This window comes from Acipenser ruthenus, chromosome 36 (genome assembly GCF_902713425.1).
Source record: "Acipenser ruthenus chromosome 36, fAciRut3.2 maternal haplotype, whole genome shotgun sequence".
Taxonomy (NCBI): Eukaryota; Metazoa; Chordata; class Actinopteri; order Acipenseriformes; family Acipenseridae; genus Acipenser; species Acipenser ruthenus.
The window spans coordinates 4,791,501-4,810,959 of record NC_081224.1 but is presented as its reverse complement, the minus strand read 5'-3'; the positions used below and the strand labels follow the sequence as shown (position 1 = coordinate 4,810,959).

The 19,459-nt window shown below is 41.5% G+C and overlaps 1 protein-coding gene across 3 annotated transcripts in view; it reads right to left on the bottom strand.

Moving 5' to 3' along the window:
- Positions 1-3,766: 3,766 nt before the first annotated feature.
- LOC131706585 (far upstream element-binding protein 2-like) overlaps positions 3,767-19,459 on the bottom strand; it is a 38,361-nt gene continuing 22,668 nt past the window's right edge. For 2 of the 3 annotated variants that reach the window (XM_059007943.1, XM_059007942.1), the window contains exons 7-19: positions 19,401-19,458; positions 18,901-19,072; positions 18,504-18,602; positions 18,234-18,368; positions 17,643-17,760; positions 16,804-16,904; positions 15,894-16,035; positions 12,471-12,631; positions 12,203-12,312; positions 7,846-7,934; positions 5,546-5,746; positions 4,828-4,991; positions 3,767-4,377 (exon numbers count right to left, since the gene is read on the bottom strand). In XM_059007943.1, coding sequence (XP_058863926.1) covers positions 4,369-4,377; positions 4,828-4,991; positions 5,546-5,746; positions 7,846-7,934; positions 12,203-12,312; positions 12,471-12,631; positions 15,894-16,035; positions 16,804-16,904; positions 17,643-17,760; positions 18,234-18,368; positions 18,504-18,602; positions 18,901-19,072; positions 19,401-19,458 — 1,559 coding nt within the window. In that variant the 3' untranslated portion in view covers positions 3,767-4,368. The remainder of the gene's footprint in view (positions 4,378-4,827; positions 4,992-5,545; positions 5,747-7,845; positions 7,935-12,202; positions 12,313-12,470; positions 12,632-15,893; positions 16,036-16,803; positions 16,905-17,642; positions 17,761-18,233; positions 18,369-18,503; positions 18,603-18,900; positions 19,073-19,400; position 19,459) is intronic. The other variant, XM_059007944.1, reaches the window with a different exon arrangement.

The following is a 19,459-nucleotide window of genomic DNA, read 5'->3' as shown; positions in this document are numbered from 1 at the left end:
ATAAATGCCCTAAAATTGAAGTATAACATGTACAAGATCCATTTCCCCTTAAACAAGGGCAGTAATGTGTTGAGCTGCTCTGTGCAGCATCCTAACTCAAGGAACAAGTGAAAAACGAAGTGTGGAAATTAAGCTCAAGGTGTTTTAGGAAACTGGCCACTGTACCAAGCTGAGATATAAACCACCAACACACACAATTTGAAAAGATCACAAAGAGCTAATTCTGAGAAATAACATTGCTGTTTAACACAATGTACAATACTAGTATAAAAAAAAAAAAAATGTTTTCATGGTTATATATATATATATATATATATATTACACACACACACCAGTCAAAAGTTGAGTACACCTGCTTGAAACCTCTTTGAGGTGCACCGAGTGAGCCAGGGGAAGAGACGGGTACTTGTTACCATTATGGAGCAGCACGGCTTTGAGGCTCCTGGATGAGCTGTCAATGAAGGACAGTATAACGAGAACATGATGGGAGACTACATTTGGGGGCTGATTCGTGAAAGTGATTTACAGTATAATTGTAAATCTCAAAAAACTACTCGCTTCTAAATCTTTTGTAGTCATTTTTGTATTACTTTAGTATAAATACATGTTAATTTGGATTCATATGTTGTTTTTTTCTGACTGAACAAAAAGACACAAATTTGCCCGTTTTCTCATTGGAAATAGGTACATTTCAAAATATCACTGTCCAGGTCACAAAAGCAAAGTTTGTGGGGAATAGCCATTTTCTATACTTTTGAGGCATAAGCAATTAGGAAATAACACTTACTACCCAGGAACAAAAATTGTGTTACATAGTGTTATCTATGCTTTTAACTGTATAAACTCCTCTATAAACACTTAATATTTCATTATATGATACGTGTACTTATAAGCTGATAATCATAAGTGAATTGCATTCAAAATTGTTAAATAAATGTAAATCTTGTCAATTTCAATGAAATGGTCACCCAAGGCAAGGGGATTTCAGTCTGAAGCCCAAGTCAGTTAAAAGTCTGAAATGTGTATAACACGGTGTTGAACACTGGCCTAAGTATAAAAGTGTCTTTGTTAGATGTTCTCCGAGTTAACTAGCATGTTACCTAATTAACCTTTTGTCACCAATTATTGTTAACAGGTGAGAGTCCATGATTACTATAAATATAGGTAGCATAGGCACAAGTTTGTCATTCCTGAATGTAAGGGAGCAGAAAATGGCAAAATACACTCAGCTAAGCAAAGAAAAAAGTCTGTAATTACTTTAAGTAATGAAGGTCAATCTTTAAGACAAATCGCAAGAACTTTGCAAGTGTCTGTAACTGCTGTGGCCAAGACCATCAAACGATTTGAAGAAACTGGCACTCATGAGGACTGAACAAGGTCAGGCAGGCCAGGGGTGACCTTAGAATCAGAGAACAAGTTCATTCGAGTCACAAGTCTGCAAAACCGGTGATTAACTGCCCCTGAAATACAAGCTCAGCTAAATGCTACTAGTACAGATGTTTCAACATCAACTGTTCAGAGGAGATTGCATGAAGCTGGCCTAACTGGAAGAATTGCTGCAAAGAAACCATTGTTAAGAGTGCAGAATAAGAGGAAGAGACTTGCCTGGGCCAAAAAACACAGAAACTGGACATTTGAGGAGTGGAAGTCGGTCTTATGGACCAATGAGTCAAAATTTGAAATATTTTTGGGTCCAACCGCCGAGTATTTGTAAGACGCAGAGAGGGAGAGCGCATGAGCTGTGCATGTGTGGTTCCCACTGTCCAGCATGGAGGAGGCAGTGTCGGGGTCTGGGGTTGCTTTGCTGGTGAGTTGGTGATCTTTACCAAGTCCATGGCAATCTCAACCAGCATGGCTATCATAGCATACTTCAGAGGCATGCCATTCCATCAGGATTACGGCTAGTTGGACAGTCCTTCATTCTTCAGCAAGATAATGACCCGAAACACACCTCAGAGTTGTGCAAGAACTATCTGGTGAAGAAGGAAAGTGAAGGACAACTCAATCTAATGACCTGGCCTGCCCAGTCTCCAGACCTCAATCACTCTTCAGTTTGCATTTGATCAGTTTGCTTTCTGGCAAACTCCAGACTTGCTTTCAGATAGTACTTTGAGTAACAGCTTCTTTCTTGCCACTCTCCCATAGAGGCCACTGTTATGTAGAGCTCTTGATATGGTTGACTGGTGCACCATTACTCCACTCCCAGCCAACTCTGTAGCTCCTTCAAAGCGATTGTTGGCCTCTCTGTGGCTTCTCTCACAAGTCTCCTCCTTGTTTGAGCGCTGAGTTTTGAGGGACAGCCTTTCCTTGGCAGTGCCTGGGTGGTGTGATGCAGCTTCCACTTCCTGATTGTTGATCCAACTGTGCTCACTGGGATATCCAAACACTTGAATATTATTTTGTACCCTAATCTATGCATTTGTATTACTTTATCTCTAACTTCTGTAGAATGCTCTTTGGTCTTCATTTTCCTTCAGATTCACAGCCTGACCAATGATCCTTCAACAGTGGGGTTTTTATCCAGAAAATGTGACAGCGACTTTAATGGTTCACAGGTGGAGGCCAATGGTAAGGTAATTGTGTCCTCGTTTGGGCAATTTCTTTCATCGGTGTAAACTGGGAGCTTACACAGCACAGGGGTTGAATACTTATGCAAGCAAGGTATTTCAGTTTATTTTTCTTAAATATTTCCCAACATAAAACCAATGTCACCTTACAATAATTGATTTTGAGTTTCAGTGTTTTAAAATAAAACATCAAACAGAATGAAATTTCAATGTATTATTTGTAATTCAGTAATATGAGAGAATTGGTCAGGGGTCTGAATACTTTTGCAAGGCACTGTATATATATTATTAATAACAATAATAACAATAATGATAATTACAAATCTAGGCAGGATGACAATGCCGGTGCATTTTGAGAATTATAGGAGAGGGCAAAAAGGGTTAAAAGCACACAGTACGATGACCTCTCACATGATTCTAGCCTAGCCTGCCACGCTCTGCTGTAGACATTCATTTAGGTTAGAACTGTAACCAGTCTAAGGGGCTCCCGAGTAGCGCATCCAGTAAAGGATGGGGCAGCAGTGTGGAGTAGTGGTTAGGGCTCTGCACTCTTGACCGGAGGGTTGTGGGTTCAATCCCCAGTGGGGGACAAGGTACTTTACCTAGATTGCTCCAGTAAAAACCCAACTATATGAATGGGTAATTGTATGTAAAAATAATGTGATATCTGTATAATGTGAAATAATGTATAATGTGATATCTTGTAACAATTGTAAGTCGCCCTGGATAAGGGCGTCTGCTAAGAAATAAATAATAATAATAATAATAATAAAGGCGCTCCGTGTGGAGTGCAGGATGTACCCTATAGTCTGGACGTCGCAAGTTCAAATCCAGGCTATTCCTTTGCCGACCGAGGAAGGCACACGCTTCGGAGGACAGCGTGTGTTCGTCTTCGCCCTCGCCCTCCCGATTCAGTGCAGGGGTGGTTGCGGTGAGCTGAGCCTAAAAATAATTGGCCAGTCCAAATTGGGAGAAAATACAAATAAAATTGGCAACGACTAAATTAAAATAAATAAATAAATAAATAAATAAATAAATAAAATAGTAACCAGTCTAGCAACGAGCGTTTTCTTCAGTTCTCAATGATCAACCAGCCATAACCGCCTGCTGCTGCAAGTCTGTCTCAGATTGAAAAGGCATTTTAAAAGATTAAAACATCTAACAAACTCACAGCCTAAAATGAACCTGTGACGAGCAGCCATTTTGATATTGTTTATTGTGAAGTTTTAAAAACTAGCATTAAAAAGTAAAAACCAAGCGTACAACTCATTGTGTGTCTCGTGCTGAAACAGACAAACCCACTCACTAACAGCCCAGCTTAAAAAAAACACTTAATTTCTTCAGAGCAGTTGTGAAATAAAAATAAGACAACTTTACCAAAAAAAAGGGAATGTTCATCTTGGGTCAGAAAAAAAAAACGCATTTCCTACAATTAAAAAAACAAAACAATTAAAAACAAAAAGTAGATTAGAGCCCAATACAATGTTCTTTTTTGTGCTACCCTGAAGTTTACAAATGGACAGAAGTTGTAGTTTTCTGCAAGTCTTGTACCAGCCAGAAAATGTTTGTTCATTCAAAAGCCGTGATTTTGTGTCATTGATAGATCATTGTAGATAAAACTTTGCAGATTTCTTGACTAGAGGGGCAAGGAGAGGAGAGATCCTACAGCCAGGCAATCCCAATGTTTATTAAAAAAAAAAAAAAAAAAAGGAGAAAAGAAAACCCAGGAGGACTGAACTGAATGTTTGTTTTCACAGGACGTAAGAGTTCACTTTTCAAATTGTGTATCCCCCTCCCCTCTTCACTGGGCCTGAAAAGACAAAACAGAATGAAAAAAAGAAATGATTAAATTGAGCTTCGTGGTTATAAAGTGCTGTGCCCTGGTGCTCATTATTATTAGACCTGTGACGCCATCCTTCTGTTCACAAGAACCGCCCCAAATGTAAAGCAAACATTTGGAGGTCTTGTTCACAATCCATATAACACCATGCCAAGTTAGCAGCTTCTGCTGTGAGGGCCATAGAGGGGTACAATGGATGGAAATAGACTCCCATTGCATAGAAGTTTGATCCATTCCTGGTTTTACTATTGGTGTGTTACCAATAGACTGGGGCTAATCATGCTGGTATATTAACTTGGAATTGGTGAAATACAATATAGTCTTATTTCCATCCCTCAATAGGGATCCTTTACCTGCTGCCCCTGCTATGAGAGTTAGGGGGTAAGGAGGTATTGGATAGGGGGGGTAGGGTCTCTGTACCTGCTGCCCCTGCTGTGAGGAAGGCTGCTGTTGTCCCGGCACGGGGGCCCCTGGCTGCCCATAGTAAGCTGCCTGCTGTCTGTAGTACTCTGCCCAGGCAGCGCTGTAGTCAGTCTGACCTGCGGCTGCTTGGGGCGTTGCTGCTGCTGTGCCAGACGCCTGAGCTGGAAGCAAAAAAAAAACAAAAAAAAAAACACACACGCCACACAAATCAATAATCAGGTTTAGTCGTATCATATCTACGGTAGAAAAATGCTGAAATTGTGAACAAATCAAAATCTTGCTATAGTATTTTATTTAATGTTGAACTATAAAGGATAACTTTACATTTATGATTACATTTTTTATTTATCCATCTGCTGTAAACCACTAACTGGATAGTGTAAGTGGAAAGTTAAACATTCAAAATACAAATGTAAATTTAAAAAGACTGAATATTACAAACAAAGTCTTAAGATGAAGAATGTATTTCGGTGTGGTCTGTATGACAGTCATGTCTGTTTCTTACTAAATAAAAACCTCAAGATGTTAGCAACTAAATTAATTTCCTTTGTTTGTACCAACACTGTTTCATGAATTTGGTCACAATCAATACAAATCTCAGTGTAAACTATACAGGTTAGAAAGCATGTCAGGTCTTTCTGTACCTAGTTCATTATATAGTGCAGAGGGCACAGTGTAGTGGGCTGTGCAGTGTACAGTGCAGTCAGATCTGTACCTAGTTTCTTGTAGTACTCCTCCCATGCCTTGGTGTAATCTGGTTGTCCTGTGGCGTTCTGACTAACAGGTGGCTGCTCACCAGTAGCTCCACTGGGAGTGCTGGCGGGCTGCCCTGGCACTGGGGCGCCACTCTGCTGGTAGTACTGGGCGTAGTAAGCAGCCCAGGCTGCGTTGGGGTCTGCTGCTGCCGCCGCCTTACCTACAAACAAAACATACCATTAAAACCAGTAGACTAGAAAGTATTTACCCACTTCAAAAGAAGTGCTAAAATCTACAATGTAGAGGGGTCCTGAACACACACACAACTAAATTATCTTTACATAACCAAAGTCTTCAGGTCTGGGCGACTGTCTTATATTTTTGGGTTCCTGATGCCGATGGTGGTGGACACAACACACTGCAACAGTACTCCTGCGTGTTTAAAAATGGGGAGATGCCCACCCGTATGCCGATTTGTCAAGCACTGCACATTGTGCCTAAACCCTTTGCAGTGCAATTACTGAGTCAGGCAAGTCAGGTCTTATTTAATTAATTTTGGGGAACAAAATTAACACTTTAGACCATGTGCTGTTCAAATTGAATTAAAAGTGACATTGACAAAACATGTTTCAAATCACTATATAAATCAAAGTGATACTCCAAAAGGAAAGAATTATACACATTTTTTCACCACAAACTGTATAGCAGGGAACATTAAAAAAAAAAAAAATAGGTTTTGTTGAGTTAGTGACTAAGTTTGGAACTGGAGTAATTTGCTCTAAACACCCCTAACAAAGAAAACAAGTGAACAAAATAACCAACAATGTATTTTATAACTATAAGGACTGCACAATACAACAAAAAAGCACAAATTTGACCCAACAACAAATTACAGAACAAATATAACTATGTACATGCTATTCACAAATTTATCTGTAAGTATACAGTGTATGATACGTTTCAAAGCAGACGCCTATCTATCACAAAACTATCTGCGCATCTCCACCCCCCTCCACATCTGGCTCATCGTAATCACTTTCTTTGACAATTGGGAGACGACTCAGCTCTCAGCTCAGAGCCGACACATGACCTTAAAACAGGTTTTTTTGCCATGTCTGACTGAGTCCGACAGACTAGAACAGGATTTTTGCAATGTTGGACCAGGTCCAACAAAGGAACACAAAGGATTAAGGTTTGATACTTAAAAGGCAAACTAACTCCTCCTTGGAGTGGTAGCTAAACTATTGAATGATTCAAAAGCAGTACAGCCACACAGGTCTGCCTATACCGACCTCCTCCCAGTAAAGTACGCACAGCTGCCTCCGTTACATGATGACTATCAATCTCCCCCCGTTTGTTGAGGATTTCTGGGAAATTAAGTCTTTTCACAGACTTAAATGATGGGACTACATTTCCTCCTACAATGTTGTCATGTTTGAAGCCATGAAGTGCAGACTTAGGGCTATGCATGGCATTATATACTTATCTATATACTACCACACCTAGCACTGGAGACACTGAGAAAAGACCTTTAGTTCAAAGTATAGTCCTTCAATTTATTTTATTAATTCTTAAAATTCAGCCCTATTGAGGTTGATCAATCAAGCAGAAGCAGTGGTTATATACACTGCTGCTGGTTCGAACAAACACTGCGGTTTGAAATGTATCAGCTGCCAAAAAAGTATGTCTTTTTTTGAAAGAACCAGCAAGTGACTATTTCACACATGGGTTTAAAGAGCAAACAAATAGTCTTTCATTTTTAAATGAGCTAGCAAACAGTAGAATTCATCCCATATTACAACTTAAAAAATAAGAAGCTTTTACTTCTGCTTGGTACAGCGTTACTTTAAAATGTACAGCTGTTTGTTTTTATGCCCTCTTTTGCTTGGATGTCAATGCCTCCCAGATACAGCTCAGCAACCCTTATAAAAACAGCTTCTCCACAGTAAAAGCACAGCAAATTGTAACAAGCCCAGTGAAAGCATATCTATGCAAGCATTGTAAAGCACAGAGGTATGGTAAAATATTAAACATGGCAAACCAAGATAAACTATGGTAGGTGCATAATATACCAATAGGAAAACTGCAAACATACCATAGTAAACTTTTATAAGGGAAATTAGACAACGTATGATGTACATCCTCCCATTGCATACCAATATGAGGCATTCCAGCTTCATCTTACACAACCCAAGCAGCTTGTGTGCAGGTAAAACACCTACAAAAACCTGGAATGATGCAGTGGGAGTCTTACACATGTACCTGCACAGACATGCTCAGAAAAATTCACAAAAATTAAATAAATAAAAATAGGCTTACTTGGGTCATGGGGTCCGGGGGCCTGCCACTGCTGGTAGGTGTTGCCCCATCCCTGGGGAGGGTACTGGTGAGGGGGAGGGGGTCCTCCGCTGGTAGGGGAAAGAACAGCAACAGAATTTTTTAAAAAAAAGGAAGAGAAGCACAGAAACATACAGGGTTCCCACTAAGAAATCATTTTCCAGGACATTTTACGATAAATAGGGAGACATTACTCACCGAGTGGCGAAACACGCAATTACTATCAATGACTGGCTGCCACACAGCCTCAGTAGGTACCTCGTGTGTAAAAACACTGTCATGTCACACCTCTCCTCTGCACTCTCCACTGGCCTCCGGTGGCAGGGTGCATCAGATTCAAGACCCTGGTGCTTGCCTACAGGGCAACTAGGGAAACAGCTCCAGGCTATGGACTGTCCCTACACACACCAGCACCAAGTTGGTGCTAATCAATCTCTAAACCTATCAATGAATCCACTTTCAAACAGTAACATTGACCCTCCCTTTTCTTTACTACTTTAATATCTAAAGATTTACCAATAGGCTTGTGTTTTTAAACTTCAATATTGATCATCTTGTTTCTTTATTAGGCTACTTTAATATCTTCCACCCAGACTTTTCATTAGGTTAGTATTCTTCACTTCATGTCTTGAAGAGCTGCAGTGTGTGCAGGCTCTCTATACAGCCTGCCCTCTATAACACACCTGATCAATTAAATCAGCAGACGACCTTTGTCATGAAACAAACTCTTGCACACACTGCACCTCTCCAGAACAAGAAGTGGAGAATAGTAGACACATGAAAAGCATATCCAATGTCATAACTTAAACTGAAATGAAACCACCAACATAAGTACTTTAGGACAGATATGGAATACTTTATTTACTTTCAGTCACTCAATATAACAATTTACACAGCTATTTCTCTGTCAAAAACAAAAAAACACGTTTTAGTCTCTTTACTTCAATTGTTTCACTTTCTCTTAACTGTGCAAGATTCTGGTCCAGAGCTGTCACCTGACGACTTCTCTGCATTACTTCAATGCTGTTGATAACACTATGTAACACAATTTTTATTCCTGGGTAGTAAGTGTTATTTCCTAATTGCTTATGCCTCAAAAGTATAGAAAATGGCTATTATTCCCCACAAACTTTGCTTTTGTGACCAGGACAGTGATATTTTGAAATTTACCTATTTCCAATGAGAAAACGGGCGAATTTGTGTCTTTTCGTTCACAAAGTCAGAAAAAAACAACATGAATCCAAATTAACATGTTTTTATATACTAAAGTAATACAAAAATGACTACAAAAGATTTAGAAGCGAGTAGTTTTTCGAGATTTACGATTATACTGTAAATCACTTTCACAAATCAGCCCCCAAATGTAGTCTCCCATCATGTTCTCGTTATACTGTCTTTGGTAGCGCCGTTCAAAGTCCAGTATATCCTGGTGGAAGCGCTCGCCTTGCTCCTCCGAGTACGCTCCCATGTTCTCCTTGAATTTATCAAGATGAGCATCAAGGATATGGACTTTGAGGGACATCCTACAGCCCATTGTACCATAGATCTTCACCAGAGTCTCAACCAGCTCCACATAGTTTTCAGCCTTGTGATTGCCCAGAAAACCCCGAACCACTGCGACAAAGCTGTTCCAAGCCGCTTTCTCCTTACTAGTGAGCTTCTTGGGGAATTCATTGCACTCCAGGATCTTCTTTATCTGTGGTCCGACGAAGACACCGGCTTTGACCTTTGCCTCAGACAGCTTAGGGAAGAAGTCTTGAAGGTACTTGAAGGCTGCCGACTCCTTATCTAGAGCTCTGAGGCCCAATTTGATGTGCAGGTGGTGGCATCAGCACCTTCCGGGGGTCCACCAGTGGCTCCCACTTGATGTTGTTCCTCCCCAAAGAGAACTCTGTCCGCTGTGGCCAGTTCCGCCTTTGGTAGTGCGCCTTGGTGTCCTTGCTGTCCCAAAGGCAAAGATAGCAGGGAAACTTGGTAAAACCGCCTTGGAGACCCATCAGGAATGCCACCATTTTGAAGTCTCCTATGACCTTGATGCCACCTCAGAAGAATACAGATATGTATCCACTTAGGCAGCTGGAACTAAACTGAACTGGTGGGCTTAAGGCCCCTGTATTTATACTACTATTTATATTACTGGAAAGTTCTAGAAGTTACTCCAAGTTTACTCAGCACTGAATCTATCTGGAATGTTCTGGAAAATAGGTAAATTTCAAAATATCACTGTCCTGGTCACAAAAGCAAAGTTTGTGGGGAATAACCATTTTCTATACTTTCGAGGCATAAGCAATTAGGAAATTCACACATGTTGATACACGTAGTCCGCTCTCATTCTCAATGCATTACCTGAAGTGAACATGAATCAGTCAATGAGGAAGCACTGCACAACAGCTACTTTCATGTTGCATATTGTTTCCCCCAACAACAATTAGCTAGCTACCAGTAGCCTACGTTTCTGAGAAAAGATTACCACAGCATCAGGATCACACTCACGCACCATCTCTCTCTAACAACGAGTTGACTAGCTCGGTAGCTTGCTATCGTTACTAAATTTGATTCCAACTAGATTATAACATACAACAAACCAGTTGCAACTAACATAACCAGTCTCAATGCATAATGTTAGCGAACAAATTGTCTCGCCACATCGCAGTGTCTGTCCTCAACGAGTTGAACCGAGAGCGCGGTCAAGCGGCGCAGTTATTGATGCTTTCAGTCTGCACTGAACTGACCTTCCCTGGACTCTAATGTTGCTGCCCGCGCGCCAATACAAGCTACAGTATGCCCAAACACGTTTTGAATTGATGCAACTGCTTATTCGTTTGAGTTTACTAAGGCATCTGTAATCTTTTTCCAGACGTTTTATTTTTTTCTCATTCCATGTGTTTTCCAGGCCTGGAAGACTAGTCTAATTTTTCTGTAAGTCGCCTTGGATAAAGGCGTCTGCTAAATAAACAAATAAATAATAAATAATAAAAAGGAACATAAAAAACTGATTTTAGTCGACCCCACATACCGTGCGCAGAGATGGTAATGATTCTTCACAATTTATTGAATAGCTTGTTAGCCACGGACAACATGAATAAATGCCGATTTAATTTTACAATTTATTGAAATGGCGGGTTATTGTTAGTCATTTGCATAGTTAATAAATGCATTACATTGACAACAGTAATATAGTAAAATCTGATTCTTTTAATTTATTGAATTGAGGTGTTATTGTCATTGGCAACAGGAATACATGTTAATGTCTTGGGTTAATGTTTTTATATTATTGAAAGAGGAAGTAAATGCCAAATAAGAACATAAGAAAGTTTACAAATGAGAGGAGGCCATTCAGCCCATCTTGCTCGTTTGGTTGTTAGTAGCTTATTGATCCCAGAATCTCATCAAGTAGCTTCTTGAAGGATCCCAGGGTGTCGCTTCAACAACATTACTGAGAGTTGGTTCCAGACCCTCAATTCTCTGTCTAATCTCCATTTGTGACCTCTGGTCCTTATTTCTTTTTTCAGGTCAAAGTCGTCCCCTGGGTCGACATTGTCTATACCTTTTAGGATTTTGAATGTTTGATTCAGATCGCCGTGTAGTCTACTTTGTTCAAGACTGAAGATTCAATTATTTTAGCCTGTCTGCATACAACATGCCTTTTAAACCCGGGATAATTCTGGTTGCTCTTCTTTGCACTCTTTCTAGAGCAGCAATATCCTTTTTTGTAACGAGGTGACCAGAACTAAACACAATATTCTAGATGAGGTCTTACTAATGCATTGTAAAGTTTTAACATTACTTCCCCTTGATTTAAATTCAACACTTCTCAATATATCAGAGCATCTTTTCTGCCATGTGTCTGCCCAGTTCTGAATGCTGTCTAGATAATTGAATGACCTTTGCTGCTGCAGCAGTGTTTGCCACTCCTCCTATTTGTGTTGTCTGCAAATTTAACAAGTTTGCTTACTATACCAGAATCTAAATCATTAATGTAGTTTAGGAATAGCAGAGGACCTAGTACTGATCCCTTTGTTTATCCTCTAAAACAGTACTTTGTTTTCTACATGTTAACCACTCCTAAATCCATGTGCATGCAAGTTTGTAATTTATTTAAAAATTGAAATATTGAAATGGCTAGCAACAGAAGTAAATGCACTTCAATTTGCAATCCATGCTATTTGGTCACATTGTGCCCCACAGTAACCTTGCTATGCGGCTCTCTGCTCTGTAAACTTTGGGCACCCCTGCCTTATCTATTTAATTAGACAGGTACTGCCAAACCTCAAAGTTACACACCGGTAAATCATGTTCATGACTGCAAAAAGTTTAACCAAAACTTATTCAGACTTACTGTGGGGGTGCACCAGGAGGCCCCTGGTTGTACGGGCCTGGGTTGTAGGGGCCCATTGGACCTGAAGGGCCTGGACCACCCAGACCAGGGCCAACTGGACACAGAGGAGCCTGGAAGACAAACAGAACCACATGTCGGAACCAGTGATCAGGTCAGCGAGACGGCTTAAACTTACATTCACTTTCAAAATCTATTTGAACTCTATTTGAACTTTTAGTAAAGTGAACATAGTGGAAGCCCTGTGCAGGTACAGGATAATTTCCAGTACCTCGATCTTCTCCTCTATGAGCTGCTTGGCGTGGTCAATCTGCTGGGGGGAACCCCGGATGATGAACAATTTGAAGTTGGGGTCCCCGTTGGGCGGGGGCTGTCTGGAGATCTCCACGAACGCACCCGTCTCCTGGTTAATGGCTTTCACATTCTCCCCGCCTGAAATTCAACAAGGATTAACGTCACCACTAGGGATTAAGGTTAAATTATGTGGGATTTACAAGGTAGTAGGGTGGCAGCGATCTCATTGTGGCACGTAGTGCTGATGGAGAAGTGTGGAGGACGGGGGTCCCCTCATCCCACTGGGACATTTTTGAAAAAAGGGATTCAAATGGTGCATTCTGGAGCAATTCTGGATGGTTTAAGCATGTGCTAGACTAGTAGTGGTCTGCTTGTAGCCTGACAAAGTACTCCATTAGTGCAATGGAGTTTTATTTCAGCACTGCAATATCAACAAGAACTGACTTTTGGCATCGAGGTACCTGCAATAGAAAACTGGCTGAAAATGTGTGTGGAATTGGTGATTGCACCTTTAATTGTGTACAGTAATGTGGGAAACAGCATGCTGCAGCTCCAGTGGCGACTTCAGAATTCTTGAATAGGGGAGGCGGAGGGGTGGCACACACACACACACTATCATGAAACAAACAGGTGGGGGGAAAAAATAAATTGTACGATACCCAGCTATATTACTTACTGTAACGTCTACAGTAAAATCTATTATGCAAAATAAAATGTGTGGTTAGGGTAGGTAGGCAATTAAAAAAAATATTTGGAAAACAAACAAACAGACTATTTACTCCTAACTGGTCCCAAAAGAAACAGTTTAAGCATTTCAGATTAAAAAATAAATAAATTTAAAAAAGCTACACTATATCTGGTATGTTTAAAAATGGTTTAGGATTAGACAATGATTGATTGTTTAAAACTGGAGGACACAATAGAAAAAGCTTGGTATCAACACTGCAGGACATCTCAGTGGCACACCGTTTTCCTTTGACACAGCAGTCGGTCACTACAGTTTCAAGTACCATGAAACTGCAGGGCGCAAATAAAAGCAAAAAGCATAAAAAAAAAAATCAGACAATATTAGCCTAACCCTTTAGATACACTATAGTATCTGAAATCGAGTCATTCCAAATGTTCCTTCCATTGCGCTTTGACACTACTACTCTGCAAATAATTACGCTACTTGGGGCCTGTATTTTAACATGAAATAAGAACAAAGTTTACAAACGAGGGGAGGCCATTCAGCCCATCTTGCTCGTTTGGTTGTTAGTAGCTTATTGGTCCCAGAATCTCATCAAGCAGCTTCTTGAAGGATCCCAGGGTGTCAGCTTCAACAACATTACTGGGGAGTTGGTTGCAGACCCTCAATTCTCTGTGTAAAAAAAAAGTGTCTCCTATTTTCTGTTCTGAGTGCACTTAATCTAATCTCCATTTGTGACCCCTGGTCCTTGTTTCTTTTTTCAGTTAAAAAAAGTCCCCGGGGTCGACATTGTCTATACCTTTTAGGATTTTGAATGTTTGAATCAGATCGCTGCTTAGTCTTCTTTGTTCAAGACTGAATAGATTCAATTCTTTTAGCCTGTCTGCATACGACATGCCTTTTAAACCCGGGATAATTCTGGTTGCTCTTCTTTGCACTCTTTCTACAGCAGCAATATCCTTTTTGTAACGAGGTGACCAGAACTGAAAACAATATTCTAGGTGAGGTTTTACTAATGCATTGTAAAATTTTAACATTACTTCCCTTGATTTAAATTCAACACTTCTCACAACAGATCCAAGCATCTTGTTGGCCTTTTTTATAGCTTCCCCCCATTGTCTAGATGAAGACATTTCTGAGTCAACATAAACTCATAGGTCTTTCATAGATTCTGTCTTCAATTTCAGTATCTCCCATATGATATTTATAATGCACATTTTTATTGCCTGCGTGCAGTACCTTACACTTCTCTTATTAAATGTAATTTGCCATGTGTCTGCCCAGTTCTGAATGCTGTCTAGATCATTTTGAATGACCTTTGCTGCTGCAACAGTGTTTGCCACTCCTCCTATTTGTGTCGTCTGCAAATTTAACAAGTTTGCTTACTATACCAGAATCTAAATCATTAATGTAGTTTAGGAATAGCAGAGGACCTAATACTGATCCCTGTGGTACACCACTGGTTACCTCGCTCCATTTCAAGGTTTCTCCTCTAATCAGTACTTTCTGTTTTCTACCTGTTAACCACTCCCTAATCCATGTGCATGCATTTCCTTGAATCCCTACTGCGTTCAGTTTGAGAATTAATCTTTTATGCAGGACTTTGTCAAAAGCTTTCTGGAAATCTAAATAAACCATGTCGTATGCTTTGCAATTATCCATTGTCGATGTTGCATCCTCAAAAAAATCAAGCAGGTTAGTTAGACACGATCTCCCTTTCCTAAAACCATGCTGACTGTCTCCCAGGATACTGTTACCATATAGGTCATTTTCCATAAGTTTACATTCAAGGAAATGCATGCACATGGATTAAGGAGTGGTTAACATGTAGAAAACAGAAAGTACTGATTAGAGGAGAAACAAAGGGATCAGTATTAGGTCCTCTGCTATTCCTAATCTACATTAATGATTTAGATTCTGGTATAGTAAGCAAACTTGTTAAATTTGCAGACGACACATATAGGAGGAGTGGCAAACACTGCTGCAGCAGCAAAGGTCACTCAATTATCTAGACAGCATTCAGAACTGGGCAGACACATGGCAGAAAAGATGCTCGGATATATTGTGAGAAGTGTTGAATTTAAATCAAGGGAAGTAATATTAAAACTTTACAATGCATTAGTAAAACCTCACCTAGAATACTGTGTTCAGTTCTGGTCACCTCGTTACAAAAAAGGATATTGCTGCTCTAGAAAGAGTGCAAAGAAGAGCAACCAGAATTATCCCGGGTTTAAAAGGCATGTCGTATGCAGACAGGCTAAAAGAATTGAATCTATTCCGTCTTGAACAAAGAAGACTACGCGGTTATCTGATTCAAACATTCAAAATCCTAAAAAAGGTATAGACAATGTCGACCCAGGGGACGACTTTGACCTGAAAAAAGAAACAAGGACCAGGGGTCACAAATGGAGATTAGATAAAGGGGCATTCAGAACAGAAAATAGGAGGCACTTTTTTACACAGGGAATTGTGAGGGTCTGGAAACAACTCCCCAGTAATGTTGTTGAAGCAGACACCCTGGGATCCTTCAAGAAGCTGCTTGATGAGATTCTGGGATCAACAAGCTCCTAATAACCAAAACGAGCAAGATGGGCTGAATGACCTCCTCTTATTTGTAAACTTCCTTATGTTCTTAAATGTCTTCAAAACAGGAGTTGCTAAAGGCTATCAGTTTAAAATTGATCCACTCTACCCCGCCTCCCCCATCCACACCTCTGCCAATGACGAGCCCACACTTGTGGCTAGGGATGGAGAAGGTGACCTCCCCCCCAGGGGGACCCCAATTCCCTTGACTCCGCCCCCGTCCACGACCCCCAGGGGGCATCCCAGGACCTGGGGGGCCTGGAGGACCACTCTGAGAGAGAGAGAGAGAGAGAGAGAGAAAAATCATGACAATGGTAAAGATCCAACGAGGTCTGAATTCAATGATGAACGTATTGACTGCAACTCCTGTCCTCCACCATGTTGCTCCCGATCCTGGTTTTCAGAACTCAATTAAGTATTATTGAAATGATCAGGGGTTTGGTGTTGAATAAATTGTTCCTCCCTTACAGCTGCATGAGCAACTCCTATTAATAACCCAACAGACTCGGTGAGATTTATTCATGCTGTGATGAGAACCAGTTAATTCAGAGTAGATTTAACAGCGACCTAATTGTTGAAACGCCTGGTCATTTCAATAATATAAAACGGAAGGAGAGTTCTAAAGCCCAGGACTAGGTGCAGCAGCAGGGCTACTATGAGTTTCTAACCCTGCTCAAACTTCTGGCTCCTATTCATTTCAATAATAGACTTCATTGAGGGGAGTTGTGAGCCCAGGACTGCATTCAATAGCAGAGCGCTCTCTCGTGGCGCCCCGTAACAGCAGTTATTGAACTGTCTGTTAGGAGCGAGCCATTTCACAATTGCAGGCAAGAAATCGCTGTTATTAATAGTTGCTTTAAGCGAGCTATGCATTTTTTGTATGTTACTACTCGACTCACTACTGTTCGGAAGCGCTCTCGGCGTGCAGGTCGTTTAATAGAAAGCGCCACGTAACGCTCTGCCTATTAAACGCACCCCTGGACTGGGTGCAGTAGGGCAGTGTCGTTTGTGGTTTTGGTTTCAGTGTCGTTGCTCTCACCCGAATGCTCTGCAGCAGCTCATTGATGATGCTTGCCGCATGCTCGCAGCGCTCTGGGGGGCCCATGATGTGCGCCACCTTGTCGGGGCCCGTGCCATCATCTGAAAACGAGAAACAGACAAGGGTCAGACAGGAGGCCACACGCCACTAAACACTTGAAGGTTATTCCAAAGCAACCCCCCCTCCCTGGTATTGAAATCCCCATGATGCCTCATAGTTTTTGTATTAGAATTATTTTATAATGTTATTTTCTGTAACAAATTAACTGAGAAGCTGGGTGTGGTATTTGGAGCTCAGGAATGCAAGGAGAGACTCCGCCTCCGCTTGCTTGGATGGGTGAATATCAGAGATAACAGATTAAAAAGTAATGTTTGTTAGGGTTGGGAATCTGCCATGAATACATAGGTATAGGAAAGAGTTCATATATGACATCATTACAAGGGTGCGTTTTGGAATCTACAAAACTAAAGTGAATGCATTGTCCGGGGCGCAGTTCTCAATCACTGGAGCCCAGAGTGTCGTGACTTTGTCCATTTAACTTATTCTATTCTCAGCTATACCAAACAAACATATTTGACATCAATACTATTGTTTATCAGTTTTACTTCCCCTACACCATAGATGAAATAAGACTCCCATTGCATAGCGGTTTGATCCATTCCTAGTTTAACTAAGAGTTTAAAATCAGACACCCTGAGCTTGTGGCTAATCAAGCTAAAATCTGAAATGGGCGAAACTGCTGTGCAAGAGGAGTCTTAGTGCCCTCCATGAAGTGTTAGTTTTCCATCTTTTGAGCCTGCCCATGCTCATCTCACTTTGCCCCCTCTCCCTTCACTGACCCGGTTTGAACTGTATTCGAACTCCGGCATCGTTCTGGATCTTTTTGATCATTTCGCCGCTTCGACCAATCACCACTCCCACAGAGTGCCGAGGCACAGGGATCTGCAGAGAGAACGACTGGGGACAGTCAACTCAGCACAACGACACTGATACACAGAGAAACAGACTGGGGACAGTCAACTCAGCACAACGACACTGATACACACAGAGAAACAGACTGGGGACAGTCAACTCAGCACAGAGACACCGATACACACAGAGAAACAGACTGGGGACAGTCAACTCAGCACAAAGACACAAATACACAAAAAATGGAGAGTACAGGGGACATTCCAGCCAATGCAACGATGGAAACAAGACTCCTATTGCATAATAGTTCGACCTATTCAATGTTTTATTACAAGTTTAATTAGCCACAGTGTATAGGTGACTCCTAGTAAAACAAGAAATGGTTCAAACTACTATGCAATTACTTATTTCCATCCACTCGATACACAAACCAGCAGAAATAAAACTGAGGTCAGTCAACTCAGCACAGACACACAGCTTGCTCATTGAAGGGGGGGGGGGGAATCAACGGGGACCCTTACCTCTATGCCCCCTCCTCCAGACCCAGAACCCCCTCCTCCGGACCCCGCTCCCATTCGGGAGCCGTACTCGCTCCTCTCCCCAAAGCCACCGTGGTCTCTCTCCCGCAGAATCTCCATCACCATTTCACGAGCTTGCTGAGCACAGACAGAGAGACGGTGAAAGAAACAGCAGGGTTAGTACACAGCCACACTACACACTTCTTATAACTTAAGCTTGCTGGTCAAAGACTTCTATAGACAACACATCTTAAGTGGGGTCTCTGAGCTGACCTGCACTTTGTAGGGGTCTCCAATGATGCGCAGGGGCTTGTCCATGTTCGCAGACTGAGAGCCGTCCTGAATCAGAATCATCTTCACACCCGCACGCTCCTGGAGAAACAAGAAAGAACTAAATAAACCCAAGGTAATTAAGAGGGTTGCTGCAGTGCAGAGTTTAGTTTTCAGGGGGAGGGGGGAGCACACAGTCCTGTCATGCTCTCTCACCTGCAGCTGTTTGTTATGTTTGGATGAACAGCTGCTCGGGTGTGTAGTTTGTTGTTTTCTTAGACTCTGGAGTAGCCATGTCTCCCACCTGCTTGAGGCAGAGTGTGTTTCGTTTGGGGATGTCGGAGGGTTGCTACAGTATACTTTAGTTGTATTTGTTTTGGGGAGCAGTGTGATGTCTCACCTGCAGCTGCTTGATGGTCTCGCCCCCCTTGCCGATGACGAGCCCCGCCTTGCCCGCAGGGATCATGAGCTCCTGCACCGAGCCGTTCTGCCCGTTCGTGGAGTCATGGAAGGGGCCGGGGGGACCGCCTCGGCCACGAGAGACAATTTCGTCCAGGAGCCCCTTCGCTTTTCTGAGGGGGAGAATTAGCAACGAGTCTTCTACAAACATGTAGGTTAAAGGCCAACAAAATGAAAAGGATTTCACGGGATAAGAACATAAGAAAGTTTACAAACGAGAGGAGGCCATTCAGCCCATCTTTCTCGTTTGGTTGTTAGTAGCTTATTGATCCCAGAATCTCATCAAGCAGCTTCTTGAAGGATCCCGGGGTGTCAGCTTCATCCAATACATCCGAGGCACAATTTCAAATGTTGTACTTAAGAGTGACAGGTGTTTAGGGAAGCTAAATGTTTAGGTCAGTCAATTATAAGCTTGTATAAAGAGAAAGAAGCTTTACTTACTGGATAGAGTCTTGAGACCCTGTCAAAGAAACACTTCTATCTGGTAGACCACCGCTGTC